Genomic DNA, 23,869 nt, shown 5'->3' with positions numbered 1-23,869 from the left:
GGGGACACGTGTCATGTGAGGGGTGCCCTGGCATTCAGGGGGACGTTGCCTTTGGTGCAGGAATAGCTCAGTGTGGTCCAGCTTGGGTCAGGTGTTGGCAGCATTGCGTGGGTGACATGCACAGAAGTCACTCCCCATGTTCCTGCAGGGAGAGTTGAGTCATGGAATCCCAGAGTGGTTCGGGTTGGAAGGGACCTCAAAGCTCATCCAGTTCCACCCCCTGCCTGGGCAGGGACACCTCCCACTGGACCAGGTGGCTCCAAGCCCTGTCCAGCCTGGCCTTGGGCACTGCCAGGGATGGGACAGCCACAGCTGCTCTGGGGACATTGAGTGCACCCTTGGCACAAGCTCCGTGTGCACTTCCCTTGTTTGTGCCCCTTCTCAGGGCAGGCAGAGGTGGTGAGAGAGCTGCTCTTCTTTCCCTGCAACATGACTGGAAATCCCTCAAAACAACTTCAAGGCATCCCTGGGATATGCAGGGAGGAGAAGAGGGATTCAGTGGGTACAAGTGTGCCAGGTGTCACCAGGAATTCCCTGCTCTGAACGGTTTGGGCAGGCACCGTGTCCCTCTGTGCACGTGGGGAGTGCTGGTGTGTGAGGGCTCATTCCAGCTCCAAGGGAATGTGATGGATCCAGGGTTCCCTGAGCATGTGGATGCTGGGGTCCTGTGCTGGGTCACCTGGGTCCCCTCTTGTCTAGAGGCTGGTGACCACAGCAGCACATTTTTGGCAGAGCTGCTTTCCTGCTGCAGCAAACAGTGACACATCTCCAGTCTCCAGAGAACCAGTTGTGATCCCCTTCCAGGCTCCCTGGATTCTGCTCCTGACCTGGGAATGAGATGTGTGTCCTCTGTAGGCTGCTGCCAGCTGGGGAGCCAGCAGGGCTGGCTCTATCGTGTCACTCCCCAGCTTGTGTAGCAAAGCCTCGGGGCCGTGGGCTCAGAAGGGGCCCTCACCCTTTGTTTCCAGCTCCTTTGGAGCCAAGTTTATGTTGCTGGGATGTCCCTTTCTCTGGTGGCACTTGGGAGGTGGCAGAAAGAGTGGTGCTCAGTGGAGACAGGACACGTGTCCTCTCCAGTGTGCTGCCTTACAGAGGGGCTGTTCCTCGGGGGGCACAGCACTGACAGGGGCTCTGGGCCAGGTCCGGCTCCTGTTCAGAGCAGGGGGCTGCAGTGCCCCCACCACGGTCCCTGGGGAGCTGTGCTGGAGCAGGCTGGCTCTTCCCTCCCTCATTCCCAGCCCCAGGTGTGGGAGCGTGAGGGGAGCTGTGCCTCAGCCCGGTCCGTGGAGCCCCGGGGTGTCCCTGGGTGGCTGTGCTGGGCTGACTGTCCCCATTGCCCGCTGGCCATGACACAGCTCTGCTCATTGTGCTGCAGGTGGGAGGAGGCCACCCCGAAGATGGGTTGTCCAGCAACCCCAGCTTGCTCCACAACCATGTGACACTTCCATCACAGCCCAGCTCCCTCCCGGACCTCAGCAGGCAGCAGGACACCTACAGTGGTAAGGCAGCTCTGCACGGGTGCAGGATGGGGCTCACCTGTGCCAGGGGTTACCTGTGCCAAGGGTCACCTGCTGGGAGGCGTGGGGATCACCTGTGGGGTTTGGGTCCAGCCCTGTGCAGCAGCAGCCCGGAGGAGATGGATGTCTCTGCAAGGCTGGTGCTTCCTTGCAGCATTCACGGGGCAGTTTCTACTTGGAGCCTTTTCCAGAGGTTTCACAGAGTCCCAGAATGGTCTGGCTTGGAAGGGACATTAAAGCCCATCCCATTCCACCCCTGCCAATGGGCAGGGACACCTTCCACTGTCCCAGAGTGCTCCAAGCCTCATCCAGCCTGGCCTTGGACACTTCCAGGGATCCAGGGGCAACCCCAGCTGCTCTGGGAAACCTGTGCCAGGGCCTCCCCACCCTCCCAGGGAACAATTCCTTCCCAGTATTCCATCTAACCCTACATGTCTGACCTGTATTTTCCTGTCCCCTGCCAGGTGTGGGTGCACAGTTCGCAGTGCTCTGCTGTATAGGTTGGGTTCCTGTGTTGGAGGGTCCGGGAAGTAAGGGGGAGAACAGAGAGTGTCAGCAGGGCAGAGCCAGCACCCCTCCATCTTCCCTGAGTGTGGAGCAACAATGCAGGATGAGTTTGGGATGCCAGTGCAGGAGCAGGGCCTGGGGACCCCCCAGCCTGCTGTGTAGGTCAGGCCCCTCAAACCCTGGGTGTGGCTCTGCTCTCTCTGCAGGCTTGTCCGGGGGGCTGGGGCGGAGCAGCGTCTCCTCAGGAACGAGCGAGATAAAGAGGGAAGAGAAGGAGGATGAAGAGAACACGTCGGTGGCAGATAACTCCGAAGAGGAGAAGAAGGAGCTGAAACCCTCCCGGAACAGAACAAGGTGCTCTTTGAACAGGTCTCTCCCTTCACTTTCTCTGTCCCCAGGCCAGGGGTGTTTGGGCTGGGGGGCACTGGGCTTGGCCCGGTTTGGCCTGGGGTCACCCTGTGGCACAGACCCCCCCCAGCCCCTGCCCACCCTGGAGCCTGGTGTGGTCTCACACAGCCTGGGCTCCTGCTACTGCCCCAGGGGGAAGGGTCCCTGCCACCCTCCTGCTGGCTCCTGTCCCTGTGGCCTCGGGGCGTCCTCATGCTCCTAAAGCAGAGGGAGGCACCTTATCCTGCACTCACCTGCAGGCTGTGCAGGGAAGGAGTGAGTGCTCAGCCCCAGGCAGGGACAGTCTGACCCCTTCCCTGCCTTGGGGCATCTCTGCTCTCTGCTTTGGGCTCCTGCATCCTCTCTCACATCCAGCCAGAGGAGTGGCAGTGGCTCAGGTAGAGTCCTTCAGCGTGCTGGCTGCTCTGCAGCCTCGCCACCAGCTCGGAGACCTCACCAGGGTGATGGTGCCCAGAGAGGCAGCACCAGCCCCGCTCCTGCCCTGGAGGCAGAGGGCTCCGTCGTCCCAAATTCCAGCTGGGGATTCCAGTGTTGGCCTTCACCTTGTCTGGGCCGCCCTGCACTCTCCCAGCAACAAGCTCAGGCCTTAATCACATTGTGGTTTCTTTCTTTGCTGTTTAAAAACAAAACACAACAAAAAAGAGGCAGAAGAAGAGCCTTAACTGCTTCTCTCCGAAGCCCCTGCGTGTGCCTGCGTGTGGCACAGGCCAGCAGGTCCTGGCAGGGCACGTGGGGGGCTCGGCATCTTGGTGCCTCACCGTGTGTTTCTTGTCTGTGAGTTGACCAGTGCTGAGAGTGCACGCGAGGAATGTCCCTGTCTCGTTCTTATTTTAAACCATTAGTCAAGATGAGGATGAGGAGGACGATCTTCTTCCCCCAGAGCAAAAAGCCGAGAGAGAGAGAGAAAGGAGGGTCGCCAATAATGCCCGTGAGCGCCTGCGGGTTCGTGACATCAACGAGGCCTTTAAAGAGCTCGGACGCATGTGCCAACTGCACCTAAACAGCGAAAAACCGCAGACCAAACTGCTAATCCTACACCAGGCCGTATCAGTCATACTGAACCTGGAGCAACAAGTTAGAGGTCAGTGAGGGTCCCGGAGTGGTGATATTTTACGTATCTGATCGGCACGGGGCTGTCTGTCTGTCTGTCTCCTGTGACGTGCTGTGGTGCCTCGCACTGTCTCTCTCCCCTGTGGCTTTGGGGACCAACCCAAGGCTGTCGATGTCCTTTTTATGTTGGTTTTTTTTTTTTGCCTTTTTTGCATCCATCCCTGCTGTTCTCTCCTTTGTCCCCCGCTGCCACCGCGTGTGCTGCATGCCGGTCCCGCGGGGACGCCTGTGCCGTCCTGCTTCCCTGCAGCCAGGAGCGCTCCGTGCTTGGCCAGCAAAGTGACAGAAACCCCACCAGGAAATCTCCCAGAGGGGTCCAGCTCTGCCGTCTCCAAGGGCTGCTCCAAGCACAGAGCCCGTTCCTGTCCCTTCTGTGTGCCTGACGGGGCTCTACGCCCCTGTCCCCGCAGTGTGGCACCTGGCAGAGCCCTGGGACCATGGGAGCTGTGCGAGGGCAGCAGGATGCCCTGGGCTGAGCAGCCCTCGCTGCCTGCACTCACTGGTGTCCGACACAAGCTGGGGGCACTGTGCATTCCGAGCCCGGAGCTGCCAGCGGGCACCTGCAGGCTCTGCCCCTCACCGGGACACCCTCAGGGCACCCTCGCTTCCTTCCACACGCGTGTGCACCCATGGGGTGTGCGCCCATCCCAGGGAGGGGAAGCGAGGGGCGGCTGTCCCGCTCCGAGGACGTGGCTGCTTTGTCCCGCACCCCGCAGTGCATGCTCCCGCTCCCGCTCCCGCTCCGGCCCGCGGCGGGCGTGCCGGGGCAGGATAACTCCTTTCTCTCTGCAGAGCTGTCGTAACACGCGTCGGGGGCTGTGCCTGGCTGTGCTCCTCTCTGCTGGCCTTGCTGTGCCTTGATGTTGGAGTCCTTTGTGCCTCTCTTCAGTTTGTAATTTTTTGCCTTTCATAACATGTATATTTTTTCCTGTCTTCTTTTTTAATTTCCCCTTTCTTTTGATTTTTTTTTTTTTTTTTTTTTTTGAGTTTTTATTTTTTGGTTCTGTTCTTTCCGATCTCCTACAGACAGTCCCCAGCCGTGACCTCTCGGTGGTCCCACTCTACCTTGTACTTGCTGCTCGCGGATGCCAGGCAGGACCGAGGGTGGGGCAGGGCTTAGGCAGAGTTGGCACCGTGCTCACTTTGGTCTCCCATGCTTGTCCCTTTTTAAACCCTTCCTGGAGGCAGCCAGGGAGGTGGCTGAGCCCTGCAGGCTCCCTCAGCAGTTAGTGCAGACAGGCAGTGTCCCCTCTGTGGGTTTGTGCTGCTTTCCAGGAGAGAATCCCACCCTCGCACCCCTCTGGCAGCACTGCCATGGGAGCGGGGCCATCAGGTCCCTGTGTGCCCAGCCAGGGCTGCCAGGATCCTCCCGCTGCCACAGCAGCTACAGGAAGGGAAGGGAGGAGACTGAGGAGTTTTAGGCTGGTTGGTGACCCCCAGGGGCACAAGGCAGCCGAAGCAGCCCCTCCTCGCACGGTACCGGCTGCCAGTGGTACGTGCTGGTGGTGGGGAGACGGCTCTGTCCTGCCCAGCTGTGACATCCGAGCCTTGTCCCTGCTGGGGGAGCCACCAGCCAGGACTGTGGCCACCAGCAAGGACCTGCAGCCACTGGCCTGTGCTGGAGGAAGGACCTGGGATCCTGCTGTGGGGGGCACAGGTGCCAGGATGGCCCCATCCCCCTGCCCGTCCTGGGCGCAAGGAGAGAAGGTGGCAGTGCCAGCTGGGGCAGCGAGGAGGGGACACAGGCAGGGACAAGGCAGCGAGGAGAGGGTGCAGCAGGGACAGTGGGCAGCCCTCTGTCCCACACAGGCCAGTGCCTGCCCGGGAGCCCTTGCTCTCCCTTCACACGGCTGTACACTGTCCGGAGGCTCTCCAGGAAGGCTCTGACTCTGCCGCCCCTCTTCGCTAAAGGCTTATCCCCACAGGCTGTCCCAGTGTCAGCTCTCACCCAAGGACCCTCCTCAGATAGGTGTCTTCCTGCAAGAAGTTTTGCTCTGGGGGCGAAGGTCGTCTGGGCTTAAATTGGGGGTTTCGAGGCAATGGGCAAGGCCACAGTTCAAGATGCTGCCAGCACAACTTTGTTTCCCCCCATCCCTGCCTGTGTCGGGCATCCCTGGGGAGCTGTCAGCAGTGGGGCTCTCCCAGAGCTTCTGACTGTGCCTGAAAAAGACAATCACCCCTTCTGGTGGGCTTCTGGCTGTGCGGAAAGATCGGGATTCAGTGTCTGCATCCGAGTCTGATCCTCAGAGCAGCCCTGGCTCCTGCTCTCGATGCTGCCCTGGCCCCTAAGAGGGTGCCAGGCCAGGCTGCTCCTGCTGCTGCAGCACCGCCACTGCTCCAAACACCTGCACTGGGAGCTGCAGATGGAATCTGGGAAGGAAATCTTACAAAGAGGGATTTGCTTCCTGCCAAAATCTTTCCTTGGGGGACAAACCTTATGGTTTTGGTGGAGACCCTCCCCCAAACTGTGAGTTTTCAGTCGAAAACAAACAGGAAGGCATAATTTTGCAGAGCGTAGAAGGTGTCGGTGGCGATGCTCCATCACTGCCTGCCCTTGCCCCCAGTGCCCCCTCCAGCCCCCTGGGCACCTGGCCCTGTGCTGGCAGCACCTTCCCCTGGCTCGCAGAGGTGACACAGCCCGGGCTGCTCTGGGAAGCACCCGGAGGAATTGGCTTTGCGAAGTGAGGCCGTTTGGGCCGTTTCCAGTGGACACCCGGAGCACTCCCAGCACGGCAACATAGAGCTCCCCCTCGGTGCCACCCCCTGACTAACCCCTGTGGTGCTATGAACCCAGCAGTACAGACGAGGCCTTGTCACTGGAGGACAAAGATCTGAGGGACCGGGAGAGGAGAATGGCCAATAACGCCAGGGAAAGGGTGCGTGTGCGGGACATTAACGAGGCCTTTAAAGAACTGGGACGCATGTGCCAGATGCACTTAAAAACGGACAAAGCACAGACCAAACTGATCATCCTACAGCAAGCGGTGCAGGTCATTCTGGGCCTGGAGCAGCAAGTACGAGGTATGGTACCACTGGCAGGTGCATTTCGGGGCCTGTCTCTCCCCCTGTCTCTGCATGCTCGTGCTTCTCTGTCCTGACTCCTGCTTTCGGTGTGAGGTGTGTGTTTGCAGTGCCAGCAGCACCTCTGGATGCTGATCTCTCCCCAGCCCCAGCCCAGGGTGGATTTGAGGCTCCTCTCTCCCTCTCCGCTCATGCTTAATGGGAATTTGGCACCTGGATTCCATTAAGCAGCTTTGGAAAATTCAGTCCTCAGCTCTGAGTGCTGGCTGAGGCACTTGGGGGTTCCTGTAACAAGCACATGGAGATCCCCTGGCACAGGGTGCCCAGAGCAGCTGTGGCTGCCCCTGGATGCCTGGCAGTGTCCAAGGCCAGGCTGGAGGGGGCTTGGGGCACCCTGGGATAGTGGAAGGTGTCCCTGCCCATGGCAGGGGATTGGAACAAGATGGGCTTTAACATCCCTTCCAACCCAGACCATTCCATGATGCCATGTTTAAATTGGCGTGGGGGTGCAGCTGGGCCTGGGTTCTGCTCGAGCAGGGGCCTGGCTGGATTCGCTGTGGGGAGCAGCGAGCGGTGCACGGAGCCCATCTCCTCACACGGTCCATGGGCCTGCCCGGGACTCTGTCCCCACTGTCCCTCTGGGGTGCTGCTGCCCACACTGAGGTTGCTCCCCTCCCCTCCTGTTTTGGGCACAGAGCGCAATCTGAACCCAAAAGCGGCCTGCTTGAAGCGTCGGGAAGAGGAGAAAGTGTCCGGAGTGGTAGGAGACCCCCAGATGACACTTTCAGCTTCACATCCTGGTCTAGGAGACGGTCACAACCCTGTTGGACACATGTAAAGGTACCGTTCCCCACCTGTGATCCCACATCCCCAGCCCTGTGCCCACATGCCGTGCTCTGCTCCGGCTGCTCAGCCTGCTCCCTCAGCACCAGCCCTGCTTCATTTACCTGAAATCAATGACTCGCATGTGGGCAGGGCCTGGCACAGGGTGCCCAGAGCAGCTGGGGCTGCCCCTGGATCCCTGGCAGTGTCCAAGGCCAGGTTGGAGGGGCTTGGATCAGCCTGGGACAGTGGAAGATGTCCCTGCCCATGGCAGGGGGTGGCACTGGATGAACTTTAAGGTCTCCTCCAACCCATTCCATGATTCTCTCTGTGTGTCGTGTGCCCCATGGACACCCAAAGCCTCTGGCCCACAGGAGGGTGCAGCCCCACTGCTGGGATGGGGGGATTTTGGAGCTCTCTGAGTGGGCTCAGCTCTGCTCTGCACCTCCCAGTCCTGCCCCAGTTGGCTACTGGAAACCAGCAACTCCTTTTCCTTGCAGCTCTATGAGATGGAATGGGCAGGTCCCAGAAATGCCAAGAGAGTCAGAGAAGGTGAAAATCCCCCAGGGAGGCTGTGGCAGGCACAGGCTCCGATGGGCTGTTCCCGTTTTTAGAGAACCCAGGAGCATCTGAGCCTGTTTATCCAAGCAGTGCAGAGATGGTGGGGGGATTGAGCAGATCCAGGAGTGGCAGGTCAGGAGCTGATCCCATGGAGTGCACAGAGAGGACACAGTTCCTTGGTGTCCCCTGCCCCAGTGGGTGCCTGGGGATGGCCTGACCAAAACAAAGCTCAGCTGCAGCCCTGTCCAGCCCTGCGGGGACAAGCTGCAGCAGGAGCCAGTTTTATTCTCATTTGGGTTTCTATCACTTCAGACTTTCCTTTTTTTTTTATTATTTTCTTTGTAGATCTTTTTGTTCCTCTGGATACGGAGATCTGTAGGAAGAAAACCCTCGGTGTGACCTGCAACCTTGCTGAACCATAAACTGTAGTACTGCTCATACTGACACACGCAGACGGATCCTGGCGTGACGTAAGGGGTGGAAAAAACACTTTGTCAGAAACAAAACGGAAACAAAAAAATTGCCTTAAGTATAAAGTGCAGAACAGTCAATACATATCACTCAGTTAGGAGGGGGTGGCGTGTTCTCTTGGCTTGTTCACAAGCAGCCAGCAGCAAAATTGTGCCTAAGCTTGATATTTCTTTTTTAAAAAAAAAGAACATTAGTTATGAGATTTTTTATGTAGAACAAATAGCAATGCCTTTTGGTTTTTTTTAGCTTCTTTTGCATATGTTTTGTAAGCAACGAAAAATTTTTTTTTGTATAAAAACATGTCTTGTACCCTCCGCTTTTCTGCTGCTGTTTCTATAGTTAACGTTGCATCTTTAGGATCAACCAGAATATTAAAATTGTATTAAGAGAGACTGGATATAAAGAGAGGAATTCTCAGATTCGGCTCGGAAAGCCACTAAAAGCGAATGTAGCCACAGTGAGGGAATGTTCTTCCTTGCCTGGCTTGTACCTTCCATGACAAAAAACAAACAAACTCATGTGCTGAATTCACCATCTCTTTGCTTCGGCCACTTCTGATTTGGGAAAAGGAAGTCAAACAGCAAAGCAAGTGGCAGCAGTGCTCCTGCTCCTCCGGGCGGTGGCCGAGGTGCTCGGCGAGGTTTGCTTTATTCCCGGAGATCCCGAGGCCCCACGGTTCCCTGTGGGAGAGGACGTGGCCACGGCTGTCCCAGAGCGTCGCCATGGGGAGGACGAGCTGCTGGGAGAGAGCAGGCCCCGAGTGGAGGAGAACCAAGGGACTGAGGCGCTTCCAGGTGAGCAGAGCAGCAATGGATGCACGAGGGAAGCCTCTTCCCACATGCCAGAGCTGTCGGAGGCACTTCCAGGAGCAGCGCTGAACAAAGACCAACTGAACAAAGCTGGAGCACTGGCAAGAGGCGGAGGCAGCCGGAGCACGGCAGCAGCAGCAGGATACAGGGCCAGGAAGCCGGGCAGCAGCAGGCCTGAGGATGCTGGAGGCAGGAAAGGAGCAGCGACCTGGTTCACTCCAGCCCTCGGCAAAGCCATGACCAGCAGCAGGATCCCTCCTCCTTGCAGTGGAGCCACCACCCTCGGAAATGCAAAATGCTGGCTCGGGGAGAGGGGTGGCTTCTCACCCTGCTGTCACCTGCTGTCACATCTCCCGAGCATCCTTGGAGGCAAACTGAGCTCAGCACGGTGCCGTGGGATGTGAGTGGCCACTGTCACCTGCACGTGGGCTTCTCTCTCGGCACTGAGAAGGAGGGCAGCAGGAGCGCCTGTCCCGCACCATGTGCTCCAGCAGCCAAGCTGGGCCAGCCATCCCTTCACTCCGAGGGATTCCCAGTCACTCCAGACCACTCTGGTGTGCTCAGCAGGAGGAGGATCCCTGGCAGCCCCTCTGGGTGCCCCGGAGGTGTGGAGCAAACGAAGAGGTGCTGGGCAGTGCTGAGCTGCAGCAGCCTGTCTGGAGATGGCCATGGAAAAACATCCAGCAGGAATCTACTCTTGTTTCTTCCCTCTCCTTCCCCTTCTGAAACATTTTGTGCCTGGTTCCTCCCAGCTCTGCAGAGCCCAGTCAGGCAGGATGGTGCACAGGACACGGGTGCTGGTCTGGGGGGATGTGGGGACCCCCCTCTCCCCTGCAGGGTCCGTCTCTCCCCTGTGCTGCTCCAGCCTGGGCTCCTGGGGAAGCTGTGTTGCTTTGGCACGGGGAAAGGGAGGGACTGGCAAACAGGATTAGGTCCTGTGGCACTTCCCAGCAACCCCAGGCTTTGGCATAACCTGGTGCTCCTCCATGCTCATGGCTGTGCTTTGTGCTCTGACAAACCCTGCTGGAAGTGCTCAGGGCAGTGCTTATCTCCAACCCACACCTGGGCACTGTGGCCTCAGTGCCTAGAGCAGCTCCAAACGGAGCCACTCCAAGTGCCAGGGCAGGATGGGACTGTCCCTGCTGCCCCTGGCCCTGCCCTGGGGCTCCCTAACATCCAAGCACCGCTCTGAAGCTTTTGGGTGCTCCTGGCTTTCCCCAGATTGCTGCTGCCAATGAGTGAGACCTCAGCAGCCCCAGCTCTGTCCCTGGGAAGGCCAGCAAAGCTCAGTGGTTCCAGTAGCCCAGGTTCTTCTTGCCTGTGTCAACAGACACATTTTTGCCTAATCAGCTCATCAGGTTACGACACTTCCCTCCCTTGGGTTCTTCTGGCTGCCGAAGCAGCGCGCAGGGAGATGGATGAGGTTTTCCTCTGTGTGTGACAGCCTTGACTCCCATTCATGCTCTGGAGTGCAAATCGGAGGGCTCAGCAGCTGCTTTTTGTTTCATCCATGAGAGCTCCTGCTGCACTGGTGAGACCGTGCTGGGGCTGCACAGTACCCACTGCTCAGGGGTTTTGGCTGGCTCAGTGCCCCTGTCCCAGGGCCAGGAGGGAGGGAGTGGTGTCCCAGGACCAGGGCGGGATGGAACAATTCCCCAGGACTGGGAGGGATGGAGCAGTGTCTCAGCCCTGGAAAGCTTGAAACCCTACAAAAAATATTTAAAAGTGCTTCCCAAACCCTTTGATTTTGCCCCAAGAATTGGAGGTGGCAGTCATGGACAACGGGACTTAAAGGGACTAGTCAAGAAAAATCCATAAATGCAACAAAATTGGAAATCTGAGAAGATTTATGAGTTGTGCACAATTTTGCTGAACTTCTTCATCCCCTCCAAGTCCTGAAGGCCAGGAGGGAATCCTGATGAGCCAGAGCCTTTCTCACCATCCCTGAATCCCCAGGCATTGCAACAAAAATGGGGCTTTTCAGCTGCATTTAGGTGGTTTAAGATGTTATTTTGACAGCAAACCCGGCCAACTTCCTTCCATGGCAAGGCTTGGGTGAAGATCCTTGAGCATAAGCCCTCAGAGCCAGGGTTTGGAGAGATCATCTCAAAAGCACAATGTAGGGGGTGGCAGTGCTGTCTCTGGAGCTGCCTCGATGGCACAGGGTGAGAGCTTTGTGTGCCAGCCCAGTGTGGCCTCAGTGGCATCTCTGCCTTCCAGGTGCTCAGGGAACAACTGGGAAGAGCAGCAAGGAAAATTCCTTTGCCTTGCCAGTGTGTTTGGCTCGGTGTGAACATGGTGCCTGTAACCTGCCAGGGGAAGTGGCTTTTCTGAAAACGACCACTGCTGGGTGCTGTCCCCAAAAACCACCAGCCCAGCCCCAAAATGTCACCCTGTAGCCATGAAACTCTTGTCTTTAGGTGTTGTGGTCAGCGAGAGCCAGGTCTGTGCCCTGCCCAGCCCGCAGCTCTGCTCCATTCCACTTGGATCTTACAGAGCCCCAAACCTGCCTGTCTGCGTGTCCCCCACACCAGTGCCAGGAGAGGTGTCACAGGTGGGTGACATGCTGTAGGGTGCCATTTATTCCATTTTCTCTTTCCTCTCTCAGCCTTTGCTTGCATGGCTGCTCCTGGGGACACGTGCCCTCCTCTTTGGGGGCCACTGAGCCCCCCCAAAGCTTCCTTCATCAGACAGGGGGGCTGCCTGCCCTTCTGTGCAGCTTCTAGTTCCTCTTTTCCCAGGCTGCATCCCAGTGAAGCAGCAGAACTGGGACACTGCCATGGGGCATTTCTTATGTCTGGGGTCCCCAGCCCAAGGGCCTCCTCTTTCCCCCCTCAGCCAGCCCCCTGCCTCCCTGCACACAAGCTGTACATGCCACAGTACTGGGGAGTGTCTGGAATCCAGTCTATGAACAGTCAAATTGCAGATTTTTGTTCTTTCTCCCTTTTCACCTGCTTTTGCCCCAGAGCAAAGCAGCTGCAGCCTCCCGTGGGCTGGTGCTCAGGCAGCAGTGGCAGCCTGGCTGCTCCTGCTCACAGCCCCAGGGAGCAGAATTCCAGCTGTTTGCCCGTGACCCTCCAGCAGACCTACTCACAGCCTGCCTGGAGTTCAGCCCCAGCCAGCCTCTCTCGTGGCTCTCTGCTCCCCTGCTTTCACAGCTGTCCCACAGAGGTGTGTTGGCAGGAAGGATGGAACCTAGCTGAGGTTTCCTCAGGAGGCTGCAATTCCAGACTCGGTGCAGAAACTGCTCTCCAAGGTCCTTTGTGTCTCACCAGTGTCCCCACTGAAGCCAGCAGAGCCTTCGGGCCCTTGCTGGGTGATTCCAGTTGTGGGGGCTTGAGAAACAGGAGGCTTTGGAAACCCCCAACCCCCTGAGCTTTGCTGCCAACTTTGGGGCCAGTGGAACCCAAGTTCCTCTTGCAGGCCCTGCTGTGCTATCCTGGGGACCCCGGACCAGCTCCAGTTCCACCCGTGGGTTTTGGGAGGTGAAGCAAAGCTGGGGATGGAGCTGGGCCAGAACAAGCCTTCAGCCCCTAGCCTGCAGTGCTGGCTAACCCAGAGCAAGCCCTGGCCACTGGACTCCCCCATTCCTGCCCGACACCAGCAATAGCAAGGCCTGTTTTCTGTACCCTGAGCTTGCACAAGGTCTTTGCCCTGTTAAATCCTATGCAAATCTTATCCCTCTCCCCTCTCCCGGGGCTCTGCAGATCCCAGCCCAGCCTGTTCACTCTGCTCTTGTCCCTGATTGCCGAGTTCCTGCTCCCTGCTGCCCTCAGGGTCCAGCTTCACTCCCAGCAGCTCCAAAAGCATTTCAAGACCTGTGCCCTGGAGCTGGGAGGGGGCAGATGAGACTGTAGGAACAGCCAGCTCATACTGAGCACTGAACTGGAGGGGGCAAGGCCTGGTCCTGGGGCTCCTTCATGCACCCTTCACCCTCCTGTGCCTTCTGCTCGATGCTGGTGGGGCGCTGCCAGCATCCTTCGTCCCCCCAGCCCCCTGAAGGGAGAAGCTCTGTCCCACCTTGTTGCTGCCCAGACTGCTCTGTTCTAACGCCTGAGCCTCAGGCTTGGCTGGGCTGCTCTTCCTTCAGCTGCCCCAGGCCTGAAGGAGTGTTTGCCTTCCTCCCACGCTCCCCAATCTCTCCAGCCAGCATCTCTGAGCTGTTTCCCTTTGCAGAGGGGCAGCCCAAGCCAGCAGCTGCCCATCGGCTGGGATGCAGGCGGGAGGATTTGGGAGTGGATGCTGCTGGTGTCCCACAGCACAGCGGCCTCTTCCTGCCCTTGGGGCAGGTGTCGGGGGACCTGGTGCTCTGTACTTTGATTTCCAGGACAATTCAGCCCTTCTGGGGAGCCGGCACTGCTGTGCCTTGGCCTGCAGGACTCCCACGGGGAGCTGGGCTCTGGTTAGGAGGGTGGTGCAGGCTCCACGTGACCTTCTGCCAAACCTTGTGTGTCCATCTGCAGCCCAGCTCAGGGCCAAAGGCAGTCCTGGTTTCTCTGTTCCCCTGGTTTTGTACCCCTCCTTCTCCTCCGGGCTCTCCCTTTCCACCTTGGCTCTGCGTGGCTGCAGCACCAGCTCAGGAGAGCAAAGGGGTTTCTGCTTCCAAAGGGGGTGTCCTGGTACCGAGGCCTTTTGCCAAAGAGCATCCCCGTGCCCCGCATCCCTGGGCTGTGCCCGGGGGAGCCGTGGAGCTCCTGGCAGCAGTGAGTGGGGACACCGCGGGTCCCCCTTCCCGGGCCCACGTCTTCCCAAATCACTTGAACCCACCAGCTTTTGAGCAAACCTTGTAACACGGAGCCACTAGGGAGGGAAGGAGCCATGGCAAGCCACGCACCAGCCGTGTGCCAGGAGAGGGGAAAGAAGCACCTGGTGAGGCAGGACAGGGAGGATCCCAGCCCCACACGTGGGAATGAGCCGTTGGGTGCCGAGGGCTCCAGCTCTCCAGGGAAACAAAGCATTCCTGGGATGTTCTTTCTCTATATTTTTGTAGGAATGGGGGGTGGGAGAGCAGATGGGAGATGCCTCCAGAAGTTGTTTATTTTTAACCCTGTAGAAAGTTTTGGGTTGTTTTTGGTTTTTGGCCTTTAAAATAAAAAATGGTCCTTGCTTTTGATGTTTATGCTGCCTACCTGTAAATCCAGATGTACTTAAGTGGCTGAAATCCTTGTTCTTAAATCAGATACACATTATAGTTTTGAACTATATATATAGTAAATATATATATATATATGCCTAACCCAGCAAAAAAAAAAAAAAAAAAATAAAGTATTTGGGGGTGGGAAATACGTTGCTCTTTGAAATGAATCACAATTGGGGGATGAAATTGTGTTTCTGAGTGCCTCAAGATATGAATTGTTTTCATTTTTTTAAATAATTTTATACAAGTGTCAAAACAGCTGGCTGGATTATTTGGAATTTTTAAATAATCCTAACTTTTTTAAAGTAGATTTTGAGAACTGTCCTGTATATAACAGTAATGTAGCAATAAATGTGACATTTTATAACAATATTACTTTTTTTTCCCCCATGTGTGTCCTTCAGATGTTGTATCCCTAGGAATAAAAAGTTGGAATAAAGGCTTTGCCTTGTACTAAAAAACAAAAAAAGAAAGAAAACACCAGACAGGTTTTCAGACGCTCTGGGTGTGGATCCTGCCCCCCTGTATCACTGTTGTTTCCTTGCCTCTGTCCCTGGGGAGCAGCCACAAGTGGGAAATCCAGTTAAATGCCCCCAGCCCCTCCCAGGAGCCCAGCACAGACTGCTGATGAGAGAAATTCATCAAATCAGAGTCGTTAAGGTTGAAAAAAACCTTTAAGATTATCAAGTCCAACTGTCAGCTCACCACTAACCCATGCCCCAAGCACCACATCCATTGGTTGAGCACTTCCAGGGATGGTGACTGCCCCCCTCTGCCCCAGGCAGCCTGTTCCAATACCTGACAACCCTTCTTGGGAAGAAAATTTTCCTAATATCCAACCTAAACCTTCCCTGGCACAACCTGGGGCCGTTTCCTCTCATCCTGTCCCTGTTCCCTGGGAGCAGAGCCCGACCCCCACCTGGCTCCATTCTCCTGTCCTTCAGGCTCCAACGATCCCCAGGACTTTCACAGAATTATAGATGGATTTGGGTTGAAAAGGACCATAAAGCCCATCTCGTTCCACTCCCTGCCACAAGTAGAGACACCTTCCACTGGACCACAAGCCCCATCCAACCTGGCCTTGGACACTTCCAGAGATGAGGCATCTGCCTGGAGTAGCCTTCCTTCCCCAGGCAATTGCTGCCTGTGTTTTACTGTGCTGCTCTGGCTCGGGGCTTGTCTGCACAGAGCAGGACAAACAGTCCAGACTGACTGAGAAGTGGCTCTGGCAGTGGTTGGTTAAATCTCCCTTAGCCTTGGGTTCCCCCTCTCAGCAGTGAGCCAGCTCTGCCCTTCCCAAGCTGCTCTGAGTGCATGGAATGACAGTCCTTCCTTAGACTCCATCATAAAATCACAGGATCATTAAGACTGGAAAAGACTTTGAAGGTTACCCAGTCCAGCCATTAACCCAGCAGCAGCACCATGTTCACCACTAAAAATGTCCTCAAGAGGCACATCCACACATTTTTTCAGCACTTCCAGGGATGGTGACTCCACCACTGCCCTGGGCAGCCGGTGCCAGCAGTTTACAACTCAGATCCAGACAAGGGAGAAGTGTGTGCTTGGGAGCAGCCTGGAAGATGGATGTCCAACAGCTGTACGAAGTGGAGAGTAAAGCAGGCGAGTGCTGGTGTCCAGAGCAGGCTTGGGCTGGGAGAGCCGGTGAGGACAGGAACAAGGAGCAGCACAAAGGAGTTGCTGAGAGCATACAGCTTCCCAAGACCTGAGCAGTGGCCACCAACTGAGGCAGAGCTGGAGGATCCGGCCAGCACTCCCTCCCTGGAGATGAGTCACTATCAGCTGGAGATGAGCTGGGATGAGACTACCAGATCCTGTGGGCAAATGTCATGTCATGCCAGACAGAGAATCACAGAATCATGGAATGGTTTGGGTTGTAAGGGACGTTAAAGCTCATCCCATGGGCAGGGACCCCTTCCACTATCCCAGGTTGCTCCAAGCCCAGTCCAACCTGGTCTTGGACAGTTCCAGGGATGGGGCGAGCAGAGCCTGGGGAACATGATGGAATTGATGGTGATTTTATGACCCTCTCCTGAAAAACCTGGCTGGAAACTCCCTCTCCTGTTGGGGGAGACTGAGTGGCCATGAGAGGAGGGTTTGTGGAGGCACTGATGGGCTCGGGGGAAACCACTTTGGGAAGGGGCCACTTCCCTCCAGCACATGAGGCTGAGCAGCAGTCCCAGCTCAGTGCGGGAACAATGCCACTCCTCAGGGCCGCTGTCCCCTCCCCAGGTGGGGACATCCTGTCCCCTCAGGGCTCATGCCAGAGATCGTGCTCCCTCTCTGGTGCGAAGACAGGCCTCATGTCCCCTCTGCAGCGCAGGGGCAGCCTGTTCCCTCAGGGCAGCTGGTGTCCTCTCTCCGGTGTGGGGACAGCCCGTACTCTCGGCCCGTGTCCCCTCAGGGCTCATGTCCTCTCAGGGCTCGTGTCGGGGCTCTTGCCCCTCCCCAGCGTGGGGACAGACTGTCCCTCCAGGGCTCGTGTCTCCCCTCCAGCGTAGAGACAAGCCCGTCCTCTCAAGACTCGTGTCCCATCAAGGCCCGTGTGTCACCAGGGCTGGTGTCCCCTCGGCTCGTGGCTCCTCAGTCCCCACGTCCCCTCAGGCCCGTGCTGCCGCGGCCCCTCAGCACCGCGCGGGGCCCGTTTCGCTTCCAGCCCCGCCCCGCTCCACCCCGCGCGTGCTCGGAGCGGCCCCGCCGCCGCCGCCGCCCCGGCGCTCGGGGTCACTTTGAGGCGGTGCCATCGCCATGTTGAACCAACTGCTGGGGCCGCGCTACGTCCAGCTGCTGCAGAACTGGTGAGGAGGGACCGGGCTGCCCACCCAGCCCTGAGGCTGCCTGGGGCCTGCCCGCCCCGACCCCGGGTTTACCCGCTCCGCTCGGGCTCTGCTCGCTCCGCCCGCGTCTGTCCGTCCGGCCCGGGGCTCCGCGGTCCCCTCACCGCGTCCTCCGGGCACGGCCGCGCACTCGGCGCGCACTGTGGGAGCCTGAAGGGCTTCCCGAAGCCCTGCCCGCGGCCTCCCCGTTCTCCCTCGGGCCGGGGCTGAGGGGCTGAGGAGCCCACCCGGCGCTGGCTGTATTTCACATCTATAAATATAGCAGTGCCCGTGGGTGCCCCTTGCAGGGCTGTGAGAGGCAAAACGAATTGTTCGGCGGGCCAGAACCGAGGGGATGTAGCTGCAGCACTGTATGGCAGTGTGTCTTCTCTTTGTTGAGTAGTAGTCTTTTTAAGTAAAAGACTATGACTCTTTTCCTGTAAAATATCTTGGCTGCCCTGAGGACTGATGGTGTTCCATGTCTGTGAGGTTGTTTCAGTATTTCTGTATCCACTTCGGTCACCACAAGATCAGAAGGGTCCAAAGCTGTTGGAGAGTGTCCAAAGGAGGGACACGGAGCTGGGGAAGGCTCTGAGGAGCGGCTGAGGGCACTTGGCTCGTTCAGCTGCAGCAGAGGAGACTGAGGGGAGGCTCCTGGGGGCTGCAGCTCCTCCCGAGGGGAGGCGGAGGGGCAGGGGCTGAGCTCTGCTCTGGGACAGGGACAGGAGCCCAGGGAACGGCTGGAGCTGGGTCAGGGCTGGGCATGGAGCTCAGGGAAAGGTTCTTCCCCCCGAGGCTGCTGGGCACTGCCCAGGCTCCCCAGGGAATGGGCCCGGCCCCGAGGCTGCCAGAGCTGCAGGAGCGTTTGGACAGCGCTCTCAGGGATGCCCAGGCTGGGGTTGTTGGGGTGTCTGTGCAGGGCCAGGGGTTGGATCAATGATCCCTGAGGGTCCCTTCCAGCTCAGGATACTCCAGAATTCTAAGCTCTTTTCTGATTGAAGTGACTTTCTCAGGTACTTCAGCCATGAGCATCCGCCAAGCCTTTCACAGTGGTAATTTGTTGTTTACCTCTGTGTGTGTCTCTTCTTTAGGACCCCCACTATCCTGACATGGGGTGGTGTGGCCGGTGTTGGTGTGATCTGGGCCACAGACTGGAAGCTGGTGTTGCAGTACGTTCCCTACATCGGCGGCAAGTACAAAACTGAAGACTGAGCTTCCCTCTAATGGTGAGTTTTGTTTGTGCATCTCTTGGCTGAAGTAATAGAACCATAAAATCACAGAATCCCAGACAGGTTTGGGTTGGAAGGACCTTAAAGCTCATCCTGTTCATCCCCTGCCCCTGAGGGGCAGAGACACCTTCCACTATGCCAGGTTGCTCCAAGCCCTGTCCAACCTGGCCTGGGACACTTGAACACAATAACCCTGTGTTGGTGTGACAGTGGATGTTTCCTCTGTGCTTGGGGCATGATCATATTTTTTGTCCCAAACTTCTCAATTTGATTATTCAGATTTTTTTTTTCTTTTTCTTTTTTTTTTTTAATGGAGCTTCACAGAGCACCAGAAGGATGAAATATTCATTAGCATATGTTTTTCAGGTGGTCACTTTGCAAGTGGTGGGTTTTCCACAACATGATGTGGTTCTTAAGAGGTCAAATCAAGCTTATCTGGAACATTTGACATACCTGTTTACTTCTGTTCCTGAGCAGAAGGGCTATGAGCTCAGGACTAGTTTTGTGAGTAGGCAAATTCAGACTCCTTTCTGCTCCTTGTAACTGGCATTAAAAGTAATTTGAATTTTCAGAGCTGGTTATTGTATTCCACAAATTCCTTGGAAGATTTGCTTTCTCAAGGTTTTGGTTATTTTCCTTCTTTAGATGTGTATCAGAAGTGCTGTTCTGAATGTTCTGGAAGTCTGACCGTTCCTAAAGCTGGAGCAGCAATTAGACAATCTTTCTGTTGGGGCTCTTAACTGCATGTTTTTTCTAGTAGGCAGGCTTTGGATTTCTGTATTCCTTGCTGCAGGTAGAAGGGAGTCAGGAGGATTTTTCCCTGTCATTAAAGGATGCTATGGGAAAACTCTTGGGTCCAGAGGAAACTGTCTACCTCAATGTTTGTTTCTTCTGGTAAGAATAACAGTTACATCTACATGTTGATTAATGAAAGTGAGCTATTTGTGTTCCAGCTTCACTGTGTTTTGTAGGGAAGTCAGTTTGGAAAGCACAGACAGTACTTTTAAAGTCTTTTTTCAGCAATAGTTGTTGCAGTTTAAACAATTTACTGTTTGCAGACTTGGTGTTGCACAGATCCTTCTGTAACCAAAAGAGGAATGAAACTTGTCATGGAAGTCAGCTGAACTGGAAGCATTTTGGGTCATCGGGATGTTGACAGACAAGTCATAGAACCATAAAATCACAGAATGGTTTGGGTGGGAAGGGTCCTTAAAGTCCATTCAGTTCATGGCCATGGGCAGGGACACCTTCCACTGTCCCAGGTTGCTCCAAGCCCCATCCAACCTGGATGGAGAAAAGTTTTCAAGTGGAAAAGCTCTCAGGTTATGTAGAGGCAATTAAATTACCTTTTAAGGGCTTTCTTTACTTAAAAATGGTCAGTAGTAGGAACACAGCTCTATTCCTGAGCCAGCAGTTTGTGTTTTCTGTTGTGGAGTAAGAACATTGTGTCAACCCTGTGGGAAGAGGAGCTGAGAAAGGGAATGTGTCTGTGGTGGCCTGTGCTCCCTTCCAAAGCGATTCCAGGCCTGCACACCTGCACCTGGATCAGCTCCTGTACCAGAAGCTTCTTGCCTGGGTACTGGAGGCTTTTGAAACCTCTCATGTTGGCTGCTGTGGCACTGTGCAGGAAGCTCTGCTAACGACTGCTCTGTGTTTGTTGTAGGAATGTTATTGCTGGAGGGAGTGTTCGGAGCCATCCGTCCGCTGGGACCCTGCTTGGGGGTGACCCTGAAATGCCCAATACAGATTCTGCAAGTTGTGGTGTGTGTCTCTCTCTCCCATGAACAAACTCATCTTCACTGACCACTTCCTCTGAGCACTTTCCCAGCACCTCTTGCCTTGATGGGAGTAATTTATAAACCTGGTATACAAAATAAACCAAGTGAATGATTTTTGGGGGGTTGGATTGGGTTTTTTTGTGTGTGTGTGTGTGTGTTACCTTCTTAGTCCACATTCTTAAGACCAGACCCCTGGTTTGGTTTTGGGCTATAGAACCATGGAATCACAGACTGGTTTGGGTTGGGACACCTTCCACTATCCCAGGTTGCTCCAGGCCCCCTCCAGCCTGGCCTTGGACACTTCCAGGGATCCAGGGGCAGCCACAGCTGCTCTGGGCACAGTGTTATGTCTTCAGCTCGTTGGACTGTGTGTCCTGAGGCAGGTCTGCCATGTGTTTGCCTCTTTTCCTGTGCAGGTTCCTTGGGAATCAACCACTGGCTGCTAGGATGCTGGGTTTGATGATTTATTTATATCAATTACAGCTCTTGAGCTACTCTTAGTGATGTGTTGATTTTAGGCTCATCATTCCTAGATCGCTGTGGCCTCATGGATACAGTTAGCTTTTCATAGCTAGCATAGTTTCATGGTAACAGATTCCTGAAATTTAGTTTGAAGAAAGGAGTTGGGGTTTTTAACATCAATTCATGGACCCCTTAAATGGTCTGGTTTTTAAGCTTTTTTGGCTTAATCTAGGGGCTTGAGGAAGGGAGGCCCCAAATCCTGGGTGTCTTTCTTTGTACCAGGGTGAAAACCAGGGGTTCAGAGAGCTGCTCAGTTCTTAAGGCGGGGTTTGAGTAGAAAAAGAACCTGTATCCTCAATTCATAGATCTATTTATTTGTGGACAAAAATCAGTGATGAAACAACCCCCAAACACAACCCTTTAGGCAAGAGTTTTTAGCTGTTAGAAAACCCCTCCCACAACCCTTTAGATGAGAGGTTTTAGCTGTTAGAAAAAGGAAGAGTGAGGATTATTTTGCTCTGGTCTCTGCCACTCAGTCACAGATGACTCAGACTCGGGAGAAAAGTTCATCCCTTTTCGCAAAGACCAGAATTTACAAACAAACTTCCTCTGTGTGAGAACAGGGTCACTGTTTTCTCACTGCTTAGTGCCCAATTTCATCTTGCTAGAATGTTTGGCTGTAATGCAAGGTTTGAATCTCTTCAGGGGAAAATCCGAGTTGTAGCTGTGCTGCCTGTGTGTTGCTGTCAGGGCTGTGTCACCTTCAGGGATGTTTCTATGGAAAACTGTTGGAAAACCTGCCCAAACAGTGGCACTATGCAGGACACTTGGACTATTTAATTAACAGTAAAATTTCTTAGTGTTCCTTCAGCAACATCGCTGTTAATTAATTGGGGGCAAAGAATATCATTTTCACATGCAAAAACTGCCTTTGCTGCTCTGCTGTGTCCAGTAAGATGCAATCACAGAATCCTGGAATATCCTGAGTGGGAAGGGACCCACAGGGATCCTCAAGTCCAGCCCCTGGCCCTGCACAGACACCCCAACAATCCCACCCTGGGCATCCCTGAGAGCGCTGTCCAAACGCTCCTGCAGCTCTGGCAGCCTCGGGGCAGCTTCCCTGGGAGCCCAGTGGGACAGAAGCTTATGGAATAATGGGATAACGGCGCTGTTTCCTCAGGCTGTCCCACTCCCCGCTCCAGCAGTGCTCTTGACTGACTCGCAGGAGGCGAAAGCCTCCCCTTAACCTCAGGATACTGAGAATGTAGGTTTGTCAACAGCTGCCCCCTGCCATACACTGGGGTGTTGATACTGATCCATTTCCAGCCAAATTATGCCTGGAAAGTGGAGATGCCTGGAAAGTGGAGATTCTGTCAGCCTGTCCTTGCACGGCAGCAGGATTGTAAGCTCAGGTCTGAACAGCTCAGTCCCTGCTCTTACCTGTGTAACACACCTGGACAGGATGGGTGTAATTGCCTCAGAAATTCCCTGGGTTTGCCTTGTTCCCATGGGTGACTGACCTGTTCCCATGGCTTGGAGTTCTTTGGGAAGCCTGAAGCTGGGGGTCTGTGGTGTCCAACCCTCTGAGGACCCTGGGGTCCCTGGCCTGCCAGTCAGTGGTGGCAGTCACCTTTACACAGCCCCGCTGACAGAGGGCAGGTGAGATTGGGAGATACTGAAAGGAGAAAAACGTATTTAAAATCCCAGCCGTGTGCACAGGCAGCACTGCAAGGAGTGTAAGGACCTTGGATTTGTTTGGGGATTGTTCAGCTGCTTGTTCTTCGTGCAGCATTTCCAATGATGGATTTATTGTTAATTAACCCTAGGATTAGTGTATAACTAATTTAATTGCTATATTTCTCCTGCTACAAGAGCAAGAAACACTCTTGAAAATACCTTCTGCATTCTTGGGCAACTCTGTTAAAATTCAAATAATTACTGTTCAAGTGGCATGGGTGATCTTTCCAATTTTTAATATCCTAGCATTGCCTCTCTTCTAACAGTTAATTATTTTCATAATGAGCTATGAATGGCACATATGCTAGAGGAGCAAATTAAAAGACAACAACCTGACAGAGGGGGAAAAGCTTCCCCTTCCAAACCTGGAGAGGGCACAGAGGTTCCTTTGGATTTACAGACATCAAACAAGCTGTGGGTTGATGATGTAGCTTTGAAACAGCCTCTAAGAAAAGGGAGGCTTTGCATTCCTGCCTGCCTGCCTCTTCCAAGTGTTTGTTCTTGTTGGTCCCCCACTTGACTTTCCCCGTGGAATGTGTAAGTGGAGATGGGACAGGGGTTTTTTACTGCAGCCACCTCGGCACTGGGAGCCTGCAACAGCCCTTGTTGGTCTCTTCTCCTGGAAGAGCCTCTGCTGGGGCTCCTGGGTTGGGAATTCCATGGCAAATCCTGCTCTGGAATAAGCTCCTCTGTTGGCTCTGGGAGTGCAGAGTAGGAAGCTTCAAACTAGGGATACCTGCAGGGTGAAATCAAGAGTTTTTGTCAGGATATCCTGCTGCTTCCTTCCATGTCTGACAACAACTGATTTTGGTGATTTTTTGGATTATCTGCTCGTCCTGGGGCAACCCGGAATCTCTGGCAGCTGAATCCACCTGCAGCTGGTGGCTATACCTGCAAATACCTCACCTTGGCAGTGTTCCCAGAGGAACACTGGAATATTTTCCCTTGGGCTCAAGAGTTCATTTCTACCTAAACATTTCACGCAGTCCTAGGAGAGAGTGTTTCCCTTGCACAAATTGGTGCCAGTGAAAACTGATTTTCTACCTCCTGATACCTTCAGCTTGAGGTCCAGAGGACATTTCAGGGATCCCCTTCCACATCCAAACCCACAGCTCCACTTGCTCCCAGTTCTGCCAGTTCATTCTTAAAAAAAACACTGAAGGTTTCACCGTGCTTCAGTTTCCCTTTTGCACTCCAAAGCCCCATGTCAGTAAAAGTTTTTGGTTACAACAGCATCAGGTTGAGCTGGGTTGTGAGGTTTGGGGTGTTTGATTAAAAAAAAAAACTAGAGAAGTGCACTTATGGAAAATAGCGTGGGTTTGATCAATAGTGGGTATTGGAAGTTTTCCATCTCTTTTGTGCAAGATTGCAGGAAATAACAGCAATAGCAGAGCGAGACATTTCCTACCTGTGAGCCCAGAGGTGACAACATGAACTACCAAACCCCAGACCGATCCCTGGGGAGC

General features: G+C 55.0%; 2 protein-coding genes across 9 annotated transcripts in view; both read left to right on the top strand.

Annotated features, from left to right (window-relative positions):
• Positions 1-14,738, top strand: part of TCF3 (transcription factor 3) — an 82,660-nt gene extending 67,922 nt beyond the window's left edge. For 3 of the 8 annotated variants that reach the window (XM_039566056.1, XM_039566063.1, XM_039566055.1), the window contains 5 exons: positions 1,376-1,499; positions 2,231-2,393; positions 3,275-3,513; positions 7,259-7,403; positions 8,292-14,738. In XM_039566056.1, coding sequence (XP_039421990.1) covers positions 1,376-1,499; positions 2,231-2,393; positions 3,275-3,513; positions 7,259-7,401 — 669 coding nt within the window. In that variant the 3' untranslated portion in view covers positions 7,402-7,403; positions 8,292-14,738. Of the gene's footprint in view, positions 1-1,375; positions 1,500-2,230; positions 2,394-3,274; positions 3,514-6,336; positions 6,564-7,258; positions 7,404-8,291 lie in introns of all 8 variants that reach the window. The other 5 variants (XM_039566062.1, XM_039566061.1, XM_039566060.1 and 2 more) reach the window with 5 other exon arrangements.
• Positions 14,739-17,072: 2,334 nt separating this feature from the next.
• Positions 17,073-20,318, top strand: LOC104696907 (cytochrome b-c1 complex subunit 10). Its single transcript, XM_039566430.1, has 3 exons — positions 17,073-17,179; positions 18,289-18,423; positions 20,090-20,318. Exons 1-2 carry the CDS (start codon positions 17,130-17,132, stop codon positions 18,407-18,409), a joined length of 171 nt encoding a protein of 56 aa, XP_039422364.1. The 5' UTR covers positions 17,073-17,129; the 3' UTR covers positions 18,410-18,423; positions 20,090-20,318.
• Positions 20,319-23,869: the final 3,551 nt, after the last annotated feature.

Source organism: Corvus cornix, chromosome 28 (assembly GCF_000738735.6).
Source record: "Corvus cornix cornix isolate S_Up_H32 chromosome 28, ASM73873v5, whole genome shotgun sequence".
Taxonomy (NCBI): domain Eukaryota; kingdom Metazoa; phylum Chordata; class Aves; order Passeriformes; family Corvidae; genus Corvus; species Corvus cornix.
The sequence above is the reverse complement of the archived record's forward strand: the minus strand, read 5'-3'. Positions and strand labels throughout refer to the sequence as shown.

What these genes read in the sequence shown, in the direction of transcription:
- LOC104696907 (XM_039566430.1), top strand. Translation starts at nt 17,130, where the DNA reads ATGTTGAACCAACTGCTGGGGCCGCGCTACGTCCAGCTGCTGCAGAAC. An exon ending in GTCCAGCTGCTGCAGAACTG is followed by an intron (nt 17,180 to 18,288) that starts GTGAGGAGGGAC and finishes TCTCTTCTTTAG; the next exon opens with GACCCCCACTATCCTGACAT.